Source organism: Pteropus medius, unplaced genomic scaffold (genome assembly GCF_902729225.1).
Source record: "Pteropus medius unplaced genomic scaffold, Ma_sr-lr_union100, whole genome shotgun sequence".
NCBI lineage: Eukaryota > Metazoa > Chordata > Mammalia > Chiroptera > Pteropodidae > Pteropus > Pteropus medius.
Window position 1 is genome coordinate 12,993,203 of NW_024346667.1, and position 17,354 is coordinate 13,010,556.

Consider the following 17,354-nt stretch of genomic DNA (forward strand, 5'->3'; position numbering starts at 1 on the left):
AACAGTCCCAAGGCAGCTGTCAAGGCCCCTGGAACTGCTCTAGGCTCCTGAGAAGTCCTGCAGCCTAAAGTCTAGCTGTTCACATGAGGACAGGGCTGAGGAATCCCCGCTCCTCACAGGAGGGTAAGGGTCTGGGGTTGATAGGAGTACAGTGGGGTCACAGGATACAAGCTGCTGAGGGTTTGGGGAAGTTAGCATTGCTAAGGTTTCCAATAACTAGCCTGGAAGAGTAGAATGGGATGGAAAGAAAACTGAACTCCACTAGGAAAAAGGATTGAGAGACCATGCCTCACTCATCTACAGATCATGAGGGGGTCTCAGATATTATCTGGCCCAAGTCCTCTTGTCCCACCACCATCGAGGGAACTTATCCAAGGCCACAGAGCTGACATAAGGAAGAGCGACACTTACTGAGCTGTATCATACCCTCATTAGGGAGGCCCTGAGATTGGAATAAAGGTACTGTCTTGTCTTGCAGTTAATACATTCACCACATGGAGGCACCTGCGCTCTCCTACTCTTTCTTGAGCCCTTCAGAATGGAACAGCCTGATTTTCAAGCAAACTGAGATCAGTCCAGAAATTCTGCTAAAAAAGTAACTACTGCTTATTGAGCACAACCGCACATCAGTTGCTGCTAGTAGCTTTACATATGCACATAAAACATTTGCATATCATCGCAACCACATTTTGCACACAAAGAAGATACTGGCCCACAGATTTTAAGTAACTTGCTGAAGGTCACAGAACTAATATGTACAGAATCAGGATTCAAACCATGCCTATTTGACTCCTACCCCTGCCTCTCCTAAAGAGTGGACACCCCAAAGCTGGAAACCCTGCACAGCCTGGGTCTAGGTCCCACTCCGAAATGAAAGTCTTTCAAGGTCTTTGTAGAAACTGGGCAGGATCCTCGGTTCCATGTTCTTCAACTCTCTCAATTTAGACATGATGAAATAAGGACCTGGAACCATTAAGGAATAGGGCTTACAGTACAAGAGGAGCAACTGGAATTGACCCAGGAGCCTCTAGAGATATATGAACACTCCTCGATGTGATTCAGAATTCCTAAACTCTTCCCTCGGCAATTTGATTCCTCGCCGGATCCCACTGCTTTTCTTCTTCACTTCCTTTCTTGCTGTTGTGGAGGCAGCTGTATTTTAATCGATTTTCACGTGCATTCTAACTTTAACCCTGTTGGAGAAATCGGGAGTACAAAAGAAGAGAGAGGAACTGGCTCCGTGGCCCTTACAAAGCTGGCCGCTGACTCTCATAGTGCTGAGGCCCAGGCTCCTGTGGGCTTTGGGGTGCCCTGAATCCAGGAAGCAAACAATAATAATCACTAAAATGTTCTGAGCTATTACTTTATGCCAGCCCCAGTGATAAGGAATTGATGTGACTCATCTCAATAAATCGCACAGTAGCCCAGTGAAATAGGCATTTCACTCCATTTTACGAATGAAGAAACTGAGTTACAAAAAGGTTAAATTACCTGTCTCCAGAAGAGGCCAGAAATAGGAAGAGGGAGACCAGAAGGCTCTCAGGAGATCCCTCCTGGAAATTCCATGCCCACAAACTTCATCGTGTCTCTCTAGGGCTCATCTGTGCTGAGGACCCTCTGTACCCAACGCCTCCCCAGCCTTCCTCTCCTCATTTCCTGTCCTAGCCCCTTCAGTAGAAGGCCACCTGTACTTCAACCTCTTAATCAGCAGGACACCACCTGAGGAGGGACTGGGCCTGTCTCCCTGCGCTGGCCAAGTTCTCCCCAGGGCCCTCTCAGCTCTTGTTCATGGTGCCTGCTCTCTCACGCTGGCTCCTCATCCTCTTTAAAGAACGACAGAACATACTGTTTTAGTCTACTAGTTTACCTTTTACATTTTTTGAAATACAACTTCCGATATACAAATACCACTTTTAAGGCAAATTTGCTTATGGTAAAAATTCAAATAACAATATTCAAATTATATATGAAGTAAAAGATCCCACCCTTTAAACTGTCACGAGAATTTGACAACGTGTTTTCTTTCACAATGACCTCACTAGGCTTGGAAGCCGAGCAAAATCAACTCAAAGGCTTGCCTTTGCCTGAACCAGCCAAAGTTCTCAGTAACTTATCAACTTTTCTCTATAACCGTTTGTTTTTGTAAGACAATACACGTCCCCCTCCGCCCTTCTCCCACTCCCGCCCTTTAACCCCGACCCCCCGCCGTAGCTTTTAGTGTCGACACCTTCCCGGCCAAGAGCTCGCCCCTCCGGGCCAGAGCCCTGTGCCCACCCACTGACGTCAGAGCCACGCCACCTGCGCACACCCCCCTAGGGGCGGAGCGTCGCTCTGCACCCTCCCACCCAACACAGCCCTCCGGCCCACCTCCGAGAGCGGAACCTCAAGCTTCTCCCCGCCTCCCACTTTGGGCCAGAGCCCCGCTCTGGGCTCTTAGGACAGCGTTCCGCGCCCACCCTTAGGGCAGGTCCCCGCGCGGACGCTGGACGCCCAGTTCTCCTAGCTCCACGCCGCAGGCCGCGGGCCCGGAGCCGGTGAGTGCAGCCGCCCACGCCTCCGCGGAGCCCGCGCGGTGCTTAGAGGACAGCGCGCCGCCGTCCTCGGTCGTGCGCGGAGCCCCCATCACAGCGCACGGCTTCCCAAGCTTTACCGCCTGCGCGCGTGGTCGTCTCCTAGTTACCGGCAGGAACACTCAATTATGGATCATTTTAGAAGCGTCCCTTATGAAACCTCTGGCCGAATCTTATTTTCGGGGGGGTATGTTTATCATTGTGCCTCCCTGCCCTTCCCTCCGGGAGGCTCCCCGCGTGCCTTTCAGTCCTGTCTCTGCGCCCACCTTCACCCCACATTGCCCGAAGAAAGAAGGGGAAAGCAGCCATTTTAGACTTTCCCTCCGGCAGTGAGTGATTTGCCAGAAAAGGGAGGACGACGGTGACGCCCCTCTCCTCTCCAGCCTTCAGTGTGGTCCGCTAGTGAGCCATCAACCAGCGTTGAGAGAGAAGCCTTGAGGGCAGGCATGGTTCCCCCATCAAAATATGTCCCTTCTGGTTCTAATCTTTTAAGACTATGATAGAGGTAACTTGCCCAGTTTTCTTTTAGTATGCCTAAAAGAAACATGCAGCCGGGCGAGATACTTTAAGGATTAGGTAGGTGCATGTCAGAGAGAGGCTTTTCCAGAAGCTACCTCTGTTGGAGATGACCTGGTCAGAGAGAGCTGGTTGAGGTTAAAGTCAGTTGCAAGTCTCCTTGCAGCCCAGCAAGTGCCTTGAAGGTCTGATTAGGGGAATTGCTACATTTTAGCGACTCTAAAGCACCATCAAATTTAAAATACACATTATCGAATGTGCGTACTAAAGTACGAGAAAGCATGCATTGTAAGGGGCATCCCCATTTAAGAGATTTAAAGATGTGTTTTAATTGCTGAAATACAATAGCCACCACCGTGCCAGGTACCTACTTAGTTCTTCGGGTTTTATGATTACTTATAGAATCTTGTGCAGGAGAAGAAACAGATGGGTAAGTAGTATGCCCTGGGTAAGGGTATGGGGAACTCCTGTGTGGGAGAAGCCGGGGTGCAGACCTTTCAGACTCAAACACCTGAATGCCTCATACACAAGCTCTCAGTGAACTTGGCTGATTGAGACAGGGAGAGATGGAGAGATCAGAGTTAAAGTGGAACCCCAGCTGTTTCTGTTACAAGGGATAATTATTTGTGAATAAGCTGTATGTAGCCTCTCCCTCCTCTGAACCAACATGACCCTGTGTCTGCACTTGTCATACTTCTGAGCCCTGCGCTGTTATGGTCACGTACACAGCACCCTTACTAGCGGGGTGGTCCTGGGAGGGCCAGATCCACTTCTGTGTCTTACACTCCAGTCTTCTCTACCTTGACGACTCTCCTAAAAGCGGGGAAGTAAATCAACTGCAGTGGGTTGGAACAATTGGTTTTGTTGGGGCAAAGAGGGAGGACAGAGAAAGTGTTAGGGGCCACAGTCCAGTTGAAAAATCACAAGGGCCTGCTCCTGTTCAAGCTGCCACAGGATCATAGTGGAGGGCACAGTGCTGGTGCCTAATGTTTGCTACGTAAAGAAGGGTGAGAGGGTCTGGAAAGGAAAACCATTACTGGGAAGCTGGTGCAGCTGGTCCCCTTTAATCTGACCCCCAGCTTCTCCCTTTTTGGCTATATACTGTTAAAATTGGTGGCAAATAAATAAATAAATAAATAAAAACTTGAAAGCTTGGGGCTTGGCACCCATTTGAAATGCCAGAAACTAGCTAAGTCAATAGCCTCTTTGCCCCATATCTGCCTGCAGGGATGCCAGAAGGACCGTCTGTGAGGAAGTTTCACCATTTGATCTCCCCATTTGTGGGGCAGCAGGTGGTCAAGATAGGAGGCAGCATTAAGAAGCTGAACTCTGCTGCCTTCCAATCCCTGTGGCTCCAGGACACCCAGGTGAGTTTATCTACTGGAGGGCTTGCTCATACCTCACACAGGGGTACAAGCTCTATCAGCACATCCTGTGCCTCCCCTAGAATCCTGAAGACTTTCCATGCCATCACTTCCTTGAGCCCAAGACAACCATGCAAGGACTCCACACAGCTCCTCTTCCTTCGGTCTGGTGTTTCTCAGCCAGAACTGGGCATCGCAGTGGCCCATGGAACCATAAAAAATATAGATGCACGAGCTGGAGATTCTGGGAGTCCAGAGTGATTCTGATCGCTCTAGCTGACTCTGATGTGCACCTTTGGTTGGGAACCGTATTTAACCCCATGGGGCCAGCAAGGATGTAAGGAAAGAGCATATCCCTTCTGATCTAGGTTCCTCCCTGGCTCCCCCTTGCCATGAGCCTTAAGTCAGAATTCCTGCAAGGGGCTCACCAGGCTCCTGTGGTCTGACTCATGCCTCCCTCTCTAGCATGCATGTGTCTTACCCTGCCCCAAATCTCTCTTCAATCATATTGAACAACTGTTAAAGCTCCTCTAACAGTTCTTAACCATGGTTTTGACCTGCTCTCCTGCTTGAGCAAATCTTCCTTGTTCTCCGAACTCTGCCCCCATTTCTGTCCCCTCATGTTACCTTGATGATTCCTAGTCTTCTGGGTTTAGCTTTACCATCACATTGTCTGACAAGCCTGCCCTGGGCCTGCTCTGTGCTTCCAGCACACCTACTTTCTCCTGTTGGACCTTCATTGCTAAATTTGTCCTGCCTCTTAAGTGGAGGAGACGGATAAACAGGTTAGGGGCTGTATCCTCATCAATTTTATATTGCTGGCACTTAGCTGAGTGCCTGGCACTTCGAAGGCATATGGTAATTGGCTGTAGAAAAAATAAGTAAGCTCTTTTGCTTCTTAGCTCTGTGCTCCTAAGCATGTTAGTTAATCATAGCTCTATTTTCTACAGTTATAAAATGGGGATAAACCACCTATCAGTTAAAATTGTTGTATTAAGTAGACTTTATGCCTGGTACATAAGAGTTCTACTTCCACCTTGCCCTTCACACACCCCCCACCCCCAACAGGTTATGATCTTGATTAGAACTGGAAGAGGTCTTGTAGCTCTTCCTTTATGGTTTCTGCATTTGGAGACCAGGGCTCAGAGAGCAGGACAGTTAGCCCAAGTTGACATAGCTAGCGAGGGGCAGAGACTGGAGCTCTGGCTGCCTGACCTCTAGGTTCATGCTCTTCCTATGAGAGCATTTGGACTCTTTGTCCAAGTCCCACAAGGTTTGCATTTGCAGGATTATGTCCCTCTGTCTCTGGCACTTAGCACATTATGTCCCTCTGTCTCTGGCACTTAGCACAGAGCTCCTCTCAGAGAATGTTTACTGCAAGACTGAGTGGGCCTAAGATGTGTGGCAAGGGAGCCTTGAGATGGACCTGGGAGCTGGTTTTCCAGTAAACCAAGGCAGAAACTGGTGCGGGAGCCCAAGAGATCTGAGGGAGGTGGCCTTCTCAGTGCGTCTCTGTCAGTCGGTCCCTGCCCCTCAGGAACGGAGGATTGAATTTGGAAGATATGTCCTGTATATACACAGGCAAAGCAGTTAGGTCACAATAAATGGGAAGTGGGGAGCATTACCCCACTGATGGCTCCACCCTCAGGACCTGATCACCTTTCAGAGGCCCACCTCCAGATACTGTCATATTGTGGGGGGACACAAACGAGACTATAAGCAAAGGCTTAGATCATGTTCATTTTGTTTCTAGGTCCATGGAAAGGAATTATTCCTTAGATTTGATCTAGATGAAGAAACCGGGTCCCCTGGCAACAACCCACTGCCAGAGCCTCTAGAAAAGAAGGAAGAGGCCGGGGACCAGAAGCAGACCTTTGGGTGTGATAGCCAGAAAATCTCGGACCAGCCCTCCCGGTCCCTGAATCCTGTTGTCCCCAGTGGAGACAATGGTTCGGAGTGTCTGGGGGGAGACAGCCCTGCAGGAGGTACTGAGAGGTGGCTGCAAGTCCGGTTTGGTTTGTTTGGCAGCGTTCGGGCGAATGAGTTCTCCAGAGCGAAGAAACCAAACAAGAGGGGTGACTGGAAGGACCCCATTCCGAGGTAATCGTGTAGTGGAGTGAGCCCCGGGCTATGTCTCTTTGCATCTCTGCAGGGTCTGCCATGTTCAACATGGCCCCCGCTGTGTGGCGCAGTTAGGGGGCGCACTCAGGTGGCTGTCCCACCGGCTCTCCAGCAACCCGCTTCCCAGGGGAAAGAACGCACTTCTCTGTTTACCCGTCATAGGAAATAGTCTGTGTGGTCTGTGCTCAGAGGGACATGGTCACCTCCTGGGGCAGCTTACACGAGAGGGGAACCTTCCCAACACACATGGCCCTGGAGGGTGGGAGGTCTCTGAAGAACGCAGTATGGCTTGACAAGTTACACTCTGAATTTAGGGTCAGAATTGTCCCAGTTTTTAATCTATTTCATGTTGAGACTGCCTTAGTGCATAAACTTCTATCCATGTTTAGGATTATTTCCTTACTGGACATGCATCCTTGGAAGGGTCAGTGCTGGTCAAAGACAGTGAACATTCTTATGACTTCGCAGAAGTGTTTGCTTAGCTGAATTCTCACTAGCATTGGGTTTTTTGTGTACTTTTTATCAATTCGTAGGGGCTTTTGGACTATTGTGTGTTAGCCTTTGTGATGTGTGGTGCCGGTATTGCTTCCAGTCTGTGTCTCTTGGCGGTGTCTGTGCCTGTTGACATTCAGGATTTATAATTTTTAGGTAGTCAATGGTCAGTATTTTTCTTGATAGTTTTTAAGTTTTCCCCTCTTGCTAAAGAAAGCCCCTTCTACCCAAAAGTCACATTTCTTTTCTATTTTCTAAAGTCTCATAATAATAATTTTTTATTTTCAGAACTGTAGTCTTTCTTTACGATATGATATAGGGCCAGTAGTATGCTTTGGACTGTAAAAATAACCCAGGTTGGTGTAAATGGGGAGGAAATTTTTTTATTCACATAATTGGAAGTTCAGAGGGAGGGTGGGCTTTGGTATTGACTCAGTTGCCAGCTTTTAGCTTCATGTTCTTGTGATTTTCCTGTCTTTGCACTTGCCCACATATTGGTTTTGTCCTTAGACCAACAGGCTCTTGAAGTTGCAGGCCCTATGTTGACACAAGGAAAGAGAAAAGAGGAAGAGAGAGGGTCAATTTTGGATATTCAAATGAGCAAGGAGAGCTTCCTCAAAAACCCCTAGCAAACCTTTCATTGCCTGAAGCTAATGCCTGAAACAGTCTCCAGCTATGGGATCTACATGCTCTTCCACCAATAAGGCCCACCCCTAGATTTTCAAATTTATTTTCACAGAGTTAACACATATCATTTTTTAAATCTCTTCTTGTCAAGTTATGTCTCCTTTCTCACTTTTCATGTTTTGTGAATTGTGTTATCTCCCCATTTTTTTTCCTTAATTAGGCTTGTGAGAGTTTTTTCTACTTTGGTCTTTCAAATAAATAATATTAGTTCATATACTCTAGGAAATACTCTTTCACATAGATAATTTTCCAAAAGTATGAATGTTTGGAGTCATTGTTTTATAATTCTTTTTTATTAGATTATGGTCAGGATTATGATCAAAGCCTGTAAATTTTCTACTTTTGGCATTAAGATTTGTAGTGAAACACATAATTGATCTTTGCTTATACTTTATATACATAAGTGAAGAAAGTATGCTTGTTAAAAGTAAAATATTCTGTAAATATTAAGAACAGGTTATGGCTTTGACGACTCAAATTCTCTCTGTCTTTGCTTATTTTTTGTTTACTTAATACACCAAACTTGGGAAGAGGAGCATTAAAGTCCCCCAGGGTATTTTCGTGGTTTTATAAAGTTGCTCCGTGTCTTACTAAGCATTTTTGTTTCCGTGTTTTGCTGCCCTGCCGTCCCAGGCACTAAGGCCCTGACTCTCATAGGTTCTTTGCAGCTTCATTGTTGAATAACATACCTTCTCTTTGCCTTTGGTCTTGAATTCTGCTTTTCTTAATAGTGCCACTCTGTGTCCTGCTAGCCCACCCTTCGATCTTTTGTCACTTAGTTGTAGGCATGTTTTTGCACTTACTTTGGTATGTTTCTTATAAACAGTGAAGCAGATGTATCTCTTTAAACTCAAACTGAAACTGGTTGTTTTGAAGTGAGGTATTTGGATTTTCTTCCATTTGCCATTTTATTATACCTCGTTTCTTTTGTTGGATTTATCAAGTTTCTTTCTGCCTTTTTTACCCATGTTTATTTGGAAGTACTGCTGTTTATCTTCATTCCATTGTAATAATCTTGTCTTTAAATCATCCATGTATTTTTTTCTAAGTTAATAACTATCAAATTCTTAATAACATTAAATTAATAACTCTTCTCCCTTATTATTGAATCTGGATTTTTGCTCACTCTCCTTCACTCCTCTGAGATAAGACCTTTAAAATATTTCTACTTCACTCTTTCTTATCTTTCATATCCACCCTATTTCCCGCATTTGCTGAGATAGCTTAGAATTTTAGTTTCAGATTGTTAATTAACTATATTAAGTTATTAACTATGTATAATTAAACTAGTTAATATTAAGAACTAGTTAATATGAAAATAGGCATCTTTCGTTTCAAGAATTCTTTCCTAAAACTTGTGTCATAGTTGTCAGTTGCACCATCATGATTACAATCCATTCAGATCTCATAATAAATATTACAAAATCCAACACTGCTCATTGTGTCCCATCATTTTCGTTTCCCCCATCTTGAAATCCTCACTGATTTAATTTCCATTGGGTATGTATTTTTCCTTGAGTAATTAATTACCTCAGATACTATGCATGGATGTTCTTCTGAGTTCCTGTTCCTCTACAGTCATCCTTTTACTTTAGCGTAAGTATACCACCTAGGTCAGGTACATGAATCTTGTTCTCCTTCTGATGTGGAGTCCAATCCCGGCCCGATTATCTTCCTTTACAGAATAACCTATTATTTCTGTCTGTCTATTTGTTATTTTTCAATTACAGTTGACATTCAATATCATTTTATAGTAGCTGTTGTTTCTTAAGGTTTTTTTTCTCTGTCCTTGGAGTTCAAGAAGCCCATGGGAGTATGTGCTGGTGTGTCTTTCTCCGTAAATCTTGAGAGTGGGAGTGGTACCTCTTTAGCATCCATCTATCTGTCCTTCCTGTGAAGCCCTGTTTTTTGTGCAAGTAGCCACACTTCCTGAACTTTTATATATGTCCCAAGTTGTCTTTAGTGAACACTTATTATTATTATCAGTAAAATGAAGGGCTATATATGTATGTTTTCTTTTAATTGCCCTGAAATCCACGTAGCCCTGAAATGTTTATAATTGTGGCAGAGCCATCCCTTTTCTCTTTTGGGACCTTAGTGTCCCCAGGTTAATCCTTACCGTGCAGTGGGAGCTGTATGGACGTGTGATGTGACAATACTATTGTAACCATATGCACTTCTGATCTTTTCTTTCTTCCTAGGTTGGTGCTGCACTTCGGCGGAGGCGGCTTCCTGGCATTTTATAATTGTCAAATGTCTTGGCATTCTTCCCCAGTGCTCAGACCCACTTCTGACATCTTGTCTGAAAAGTTCCATCGAGGACGAGCCTTGGAAGCTCTGGGCCAGGAGCAGCCTGTCTGCTATACACTTTTGGACCAAAGATACTTCTCAGGCTTAGGTATGACTGATGGGAAAGGGATGAGCCCCACAGTGTTATTTAACAGAAAAGTCACTCGGCTGGGAGGCACAAAACTGAGACCCACCCCAAGTATGAGTACTGCTAGTCTTGAAGTGATCACTTAATCTCTTTAGCTTCAGTCTCATTTTTAAACTGTGGGAGTTAGATTAGGCAATTTCTAACTTCCCTCCAGGTTTCAGAATTCATACCCTAATTCTGTTATCAGTTGTAGTCTGCCTGACAGCCACATTACTGTGTGTCTTCTTAAAGCGCAGGGGTCATGTCTCGTCTGCTCTTGAATCCTCCACTGCCTAGTGCAGTGCCTGGCACACGGGAGGTGCTTGAGCAGTGTCTTGGGAACCAAAAGCCATGCAATTTGCTAATGGAGAGCAGTGCATTTGCTAACGGGGCTGCTCTTGGGCAGATGGAGCTGCCTGCTGGTCAAAGCAGAGATGTCTGCGGTCTACATAAGGATCTTATAAAACACAAGTGAAGAAACGGATTCCTGCTCCCTGTCCAGATGTCTTGAGCAGTGAAACTGTGAGCATTTTGAGGTAGGGTGAAGAGCTAAGTGATTTGAAAACTAGGGTGGCTCATTGGCTGGAGTACAAGAATATACCGTTTTTATTTCCCACAATGGGGCAATATGTGCACCCGTGATTGGCTATTGAGGCAATTGGGTGAGCTGGTGATGGCATTCACCTCCCTCTCCAAGACATGATTTTGTCTGCTCTAGGCACAGCTCACCTCATGTTAGGACCAAGGGAGCCCCTGCACCTCGAGGAGCAAAGGGCCTTCCAGAAGTGGTCTTTAGGATATTTATAGCAAGAGCTAATGCCCTGCTAATGAATCATTATTCTTAACAGTAGTAATAACAGTGAACATTTTTTCAAGTGACTCTAAAGTGCCAGGCATATGGTTTCAACCTTACTGCTATTCTGTAGGGGAGTTACTTACTAGTTTTTCCTTTATTCAGATGAAGAAACTAAAGCAAAGGACATGTCGCCAGTAAGTGGTACAGCCTGAGATAAGAATCCAGGTAGTCTGCCAGTGAATTTTAGAGAGAAATTTTGTATGTGGCTGCGAGTGTGATTATGCAGCTCTAGAAAAGGGCAGTAATTTCATCCATTCACCCCATACATGCTGAATGCTTGCCTTCTGCCTAACCCAACCTTCTCTCCTTAAGGAGATTATTGTTTAATGGCCTGATAAGCCTGAATCAGGCCACCGTAACTTGAGATAGACTGTAATAAATGCCTCGCAGAGATTAAAGAAAGTATACGGTTAGAACATTCTGAAGAGAGTTATTGATTCTGGAAGGAGGGATCAAGGCTGGCTTTACAGAGAATGAGGCAGGAATAGAAAAATAATAAAATAATACCGCCTAAACACTTTTTTGTATTTCAGGCATTATGCTTGATATTTTAAATAATAATCACAGCTAATATTTATTGACCACTGTGTGCACCAACTACTGTGCTCAGCATTTTTGTGTATATGTCTGTGTGTCTGTGTGAATTCTCATTTACTTCTCACAAAAACCAGGTAACTTATCCTAACTTAACAGATAAGGAAACTGAAGCCTAAAGAAGCTAAGGAACTTGCCAGGGTCACACAGCTAGGGTCTGGTTGAGCCAGGACTTAAATCCAGACAGTGAGGTTCCAGAGCCTGTTTTGATAACTACTGTGCTTGCTATAACATGGGCCGTGCATGAGTTTTATTTCATCTTCACAACAGCCTTAAACGTAAACATTACCAAGCCCATTTTGCAGATAGGGATATTGACTCGGAGATTATGTGACTTACCCAAGAGTCATTGGTGCACAGCAGAGCTGGCTCCGGGCCTTGCAGAGGCCCTCCCCTGCTGCCGTCACACCAGCTTCATTTACTTTATTAACTTTGTGGACTGGTTTCATTGTGAATGTGTCCTTTATTCTTCCCTTGTCCTCTTCCTGCTTTCTTTCAGGGAACATCATTAAGAATGAAGCCTTGTACAGAGCTGGGATCCATCCCCTTTCTCTTGGTTCACTCCTCAGTCCTCCACAGCTTGAGATCCTCGTGGACCAAGTGGTGGAGTTCAGTGCACACTGGCTTCAGGGCAAGATGCAGGGCACACAGCAGCACACGGAAATCTACCAGAAAGAGCAATGCCCTGCCGGGCACCAGGTCATGAAGGAGGCCTTTGGACCTCCAGGCGGCTTCCAGAGGCTCACCTGGTGGTGCCCACAGTGCCAGCCCAGGCTGCCACCTGATGAGCCAGAGCAGGTCCAGCTCTCCTAAGGTGCTCAGGCCCCTTCTTCACAGAGCCTTTGGAGACCATGATGCCTGAGTGCTGAGAAGTGGGTGTGAGCAGGGATTGGGACTGGGTATAGAATGGAATTTGAGGGGCAGGGTGAATCAGGGGGGTGTCAGTCCCATTAGTATTCATCTCACTGAAGTTATGTCTGAGGCAGAGTTTCCACAGGGTTAGATTTTTTTTTTTCAAGTGTTGGTGAATTCTCTTTCTCTAAGATAGGAGTCATGAAGATAGTCAAGGCCAAACCCTCTCAGACGACAGTAGGGTAATGAAAATGAAACCCGTGGAAAACAGCTGTGCCCCAATCTTGCTCTGTTTGGTTTGGTTCAGTTTTTGAAACATTGTTTGGTTTAAGACTCTCCATTTGAGAAACAGGAACATAGAATTGTCTTTCTTCATCCCTTATCCAGGGATGAGGACAAAGTAGCACAAGGGTCGTGCCGAGATCCAGCCTCCTGCCTGGGTCTTTTCCTTTGGGATGGAGACACCAGGAGAAAAGGTGGGGAGAAGAGGGGAACCAGGGAGTTGGCCACCTTCCTCATGTACCCAATAGGCTTTAGGAAAAAACTGCTTTCCTCCTGATATATTTGTGACCATACATGGAACAATGCAGGAATCAAGGTATGTAGAGACAGTGTCCTGTTAGCAATAGCTGGAAGAAACTAGGACATGAAAATAAAAGCTCTTTGTTATTTTCTGTTGTCATCCTGTATTTGGCAGTAATGGTTCTTACACTGTAAAGAATGAGCTCTTTGTGAAGGTGGCCACTTCAGACTTGTTGCAGTGGCTTGGTGGAGTCACTTAAAAGGGCAGGGCAGGGAGAGGGGGTGTGCAAACTTTTAGTTTGCTCCAGTGTCTCCAAACCTCGTTTTACCTTGGAACTCATTTTATCTTTACTATTCCTTGGAACACTGTGTAGAAAATGCTATTATAATGCACGAGGATCCAGGTCTTCTCCAAGCACCCTCTGAGTCTGTGTTCAGATGTGCCTCACTGCTCTTTTCCCTTCAGACCATTGCTTACAGCCGCTATCCACAACCCCTTGTAGTCACGGTACTCTTACCTAATTCAAATCCTTTCTGCTTCCTTCTATCTAATGTAAATTCTTCCTGCTTTCCTCACATTTCCTTTGTGTCACATATTTATATATCTTACACAGTTGTACCTTAGTTACCTATTACTTTACAAATATGCCTATTCTTTTGTACTTTATTAGCTAGGGCTGACTAACAAGATAGCACAGATGGGCTTAAACAACAGACATTTATTCTCTCACAGTTTTGGAGGCTGGAATTCCCAAGATCAAGGTGGCAGCAGGTATGGTTTCTCCTAAGGTTCTCTCCTAAGGTCTTTCCTTGGCTTGTAGCTGCCTTCTTGCATCTTCACATGGCCTTTTCTCTGTGTGCAGGCACTCCTATGTCTCTTCTTAGAAAGACCCCAGTCCTATTGGATCAGGGCCCCACCCTTATGACCTCATTTAATCTTAATTACCTCTCTAAAGTCCCTATCTCCAAATATAGTCACATTTTGGGTTAGGGCTACAACATACGAATTTGAGATGGTGGTGGGGTTGCAGGGGGACACAGTACAGACCATAACAGGCTGAAAGGGGTTTTGGAGAACATTGAACCTTTCAGGGGCCATCTCGCATTACTTTTTTTTTTCCAGACCAGATGCTGTGAAAATACCATTTGAGTAATAAATTGCTATTTATATCTAGAAGAGTATACTTATGCACAGTTGTGTGTGTATGTAAGATATGTATTATACAAAATTTACCTTTCTAACCCAGATGAGATAAGGGGGAAATACCAGGCATAAGCTAGGGGCAAAGATGGTACCCAGACAGACCAATATCTATCAGTCCAGTGGGACCAGAGTACAAGAGGTGATGGGCTGAGAGGTTCTGCAGACACGGAGGCTGGGCAGGGTACCACAGCCTGCACGTGGGGTATGCCTGTTACGATCGGTAGAAAAGAAAAGGGGAAAGTGCTGTTACAGTTGTCAAGGAAACAAGTGATGGGACTTGAAACAGTAGTGGGAGTGGAAAGAGATGCGAGGATCAGGGGCTCCATAGGTGTCAGCAGACTAGATGTGGAGACTGGGAATGGGGAGGGGAGAGGAGCTGAAGGTAGCTCAAGCCTACACCTGGTACCTGGAGGATGCCACCCCCTTGACTGACACAGAAAATCGTGGGAGACACATTGAGCTTGAGGTACCTGCACACCACCTAAGCTGTGGAGACAACATAATTAGCAAGTAGGCCTGGCTCCTTATGAATGCAGGCTGGGCTTGGAGGCATAGATTCAGGAGCTTCACTCAGCATGATGGTCAGGAAAGCTTATATAGTTATGTAGCATAAGGAAAGATGGAGATCACAGTGGAACCCTAGAGAAAGTCTTTTGTTCAAGAGGCAAAAGAAGAAAGAAGTCAATGAGAGGCAGTATAACAAGAGGATTCAAGTAGAGGCTAATGGTTTGTAAGGTTGAATTATGCTGAGTTGAAAAAGGATAATTGAGAAAAGACCTTTGAATTTGGCAGCTGATCAAATTCGAGGTCACGATGAACTTCAGGAGAGCAGTTTGTGCAGAGTGGTAGCCAGTCTGGAAACTGAATGAGAGCCAAGGAAGTGAAAGTGATGAGGGTTTCCTGTGCTTCAGGACCGTGAAGGGAATGAGAAAGAGAAGGTCAGGGAGGGAGATTACTTATTAAAGGATGGATGTAATGTGAGGATTTGTATATGATTAGTTGAGAGAAAAAACCAGGATGGGGAGAGAGCACACTAGTGCCAACACTTAAAGATGACTGGACTGGGATGAGAAGAGGAAAATAGGCACTAAGAAAACTTGCTGGAGGTGAGGTGTTTTGAGGTACAAAGGAGGAGTGGGAAGGTTTGTAACATCTCTTACGAGGGAGTTTGGAGACACTTAGGGTTCAAGGGAAGGGTTATAGAGCCACACTGAAGATTAGGGTAGTTGCCCCATTTCCTGACTTTTTCCAGCAGTAGCTTAGGGTCAAAAATAAATTGAATGCTGGATGAACCCACAGTTGAAGGCTGTCAGGGTGAGAATGGTAGAAGGCCAAGAAGGCGAAGGAAAATCCTTATTCTTTAGATTTTTTTGAGTTTTTGTTTCTTTTGTTTTTACAGACTTCAAAAGATTCAAGCAGTGTAAAAGTTTGTAGAATGTAATATAGAAGAAGAATCCTCACGCCTACTCTTTCTGCTCAGGAGCTGACGTATAATTTCTCTGACATCAGTGACTTGAATAAAGTTTGCAAAATGGGAAGAATAATAGCATCTAGCAGTTGGGTTATGAGGGTTATTGTCGGCACCATCGGAGCTCCACGGACTGGGTTCTGGGTGGAAGAAATGGTGAAGTGGAAACGGTGACAACTAGCAGAAATGACAGCTACCACGTGGCTCTCACAAGAAGTTTCAAGTTCATTCTGAAAGGAGGAAAGGAAGGGATAGCATAAGTGAGAGAATGAGTGAAATGAGTAATAGTGGTACTGAAATGGAAGGGGTGGGGAATCGAACAGTGAGAATTACTCCACTTGTCCATGTGTCTGATGGATTTAAGGAGAGGATATCGCTTGACAGAATTGTAGGTGGGATGCAGAAAGGGTGAGTCTGGGCTTCTCTTAGAAGTTAAGAGAGGCACGATAGTTGTACTCTACAGATGCTAGGAGAAAGATTTGTCTCCTGAGCTTGAGTTTCCAGATAATTGACATTTTGAAAAATTTGGAATTTAATGTTAGACTTCAGAGGCCTTAGCTATTCCATAAATATTTCTTAAATGCTGGGTTTGGGAATACAAGGGTAAACAAGACAAGAAAAATCTCACACTAATAGGAGGCCGGCTTTTTACAATAGAGTGCTAAAAGTGTTTCAGTAGGTTGTAGGAACACTGCTTTGCGAAGTGGGGAGGATAAACAAATGTTCCAGCACTGCCCAGCACAGTCCACATTTCAAGAATTGTTACTCAACAAAAGTGGGTAGAGACTTGTTATGTGGCAAACACTGTGCCAGGTGTTATGCTTGGACATATCTCCTACCTTAAGGAGCTCATGGTGAAGTAAAGAGTCAAATGAGATAATTAGCATACAGAAAGTTCAGGATGAGAGTAACTACTGGACATGATTGGAGTACTGAGGTTTGTGGAAATAAAGACCACTGAAACAAATGAGGTGGTTTATTCAGAGCTTGCTGTAACAAAGGCATCAGCCACTGTTGTACTTGGCAGACACTCAGAGGCAGGCAGGGGAGTGGGAAAGTTTTACAGTGAAAAAAAGAGTCATCAGGTGTGCTGAGATTGGACGAGGTTGGGGTGCAGAGGAAGCTGGAAGCAGGCTAAGCAGGGTGTCTTATGTGGTTGGTTTGGGGAGCAAATTTGGCCGCCTGTGGTTGGTCCTGCATTGGGAGCGAAAAGGCATGGGTGCAAAATACAGAAAAGCCACTGATCAAGTACTGACTGTTCCAGGCTAATTGCTGAACAGGTTGTGGGTCAGAGTTCTACTTAAATGGTCCCTGACTGTTTTACAAGCAGCCTCTGGTTGAGCACCCAGGATAGACTGTACAAGCTGGATTAGGATCCAACTGTTTCTAATAAGTAGCAGCATCATCGCCTCAAGCATATGTCTCTTCTTCTGGACTGGAAGCTCTTTGGGGTGGAACCTTATCTTAACTCGTCTTTATTTCCAGTGTTTGCCATATTGTCGGTGTTCAGTGGATATTTGTTGAATCTAAAGAACAGATAAAGGAAAGGCTGAGGAAACTTCAGAATAGAATTCTCAAAGCAGTCGATTGTACCTGAGCTATAATGAGGTCATGGAGGTAACTATGAAAAGCAAGGAAACATGTGAATACTGGTGCCTAGCCTGTTTGGGAACTGGAAGTGCTACCAAGTCA

At 45.1% G+C, this 17,354-nt stretch overlaps 1 protein-coding gene and 1 long non-coding RNA gene across 3 annotated transcripts; one reads left to right on the plus strand and one right to left on the minus strand.

The window, feature by feature from the left end:
• Positions 1–2,346: 2,346 nt before the first annotated feature.
• Positions 2,347–13,157, plus strand: NEIL2 (nei like DNA glycosylase 2). Of its 2 annotated transcripts, none has more exons than XM_039876075.1 (5): positions 2,347–2,534; positions 4,314–4,453; positions 6,204–6,550; positions 9,952–10,148; positions 12,116–13,157. In XM_039876075.1, the coding sequence occupies exons 2-5, from the start codon at positions 4,316–4,318 to the stop codon at positions 12,427–12,429; spliced, it is 996 nt and encodes a 331-aa protein (XP_039732009.1). In that variant the 5' UTR covers positions 2,347–2,534; positions 4,314–4,315; the 3' UTR covers positions 12,430–13,157. The 2 variants fall into 2 exon arrangements, with proteins under 2 accessions (XP_039732009.1, XP_039732010.1); XM_039876076.1 differs by lacking the exon at positions 2,347–2,534 and adding an exon at positions 2,541–2,757 and having other exon boundaries at positions 4,316–4,453.
• On the minus strand, positions 7,427–12,120 carry LOC120613354 (uncharacterized). The gene is made up of 2 exons (XR_005655678.1): positions 11,956–12,120; positions 7,427–7,600 (listed from the first exon to the last, which is right to left on the minus strand). It is a non-coding gene; the product is annotated as an uncharacterized LOC120613354 (long non-coding RNA).
• Positions 13,158–17,354: the final 4,197 nt, after the last annotated feature.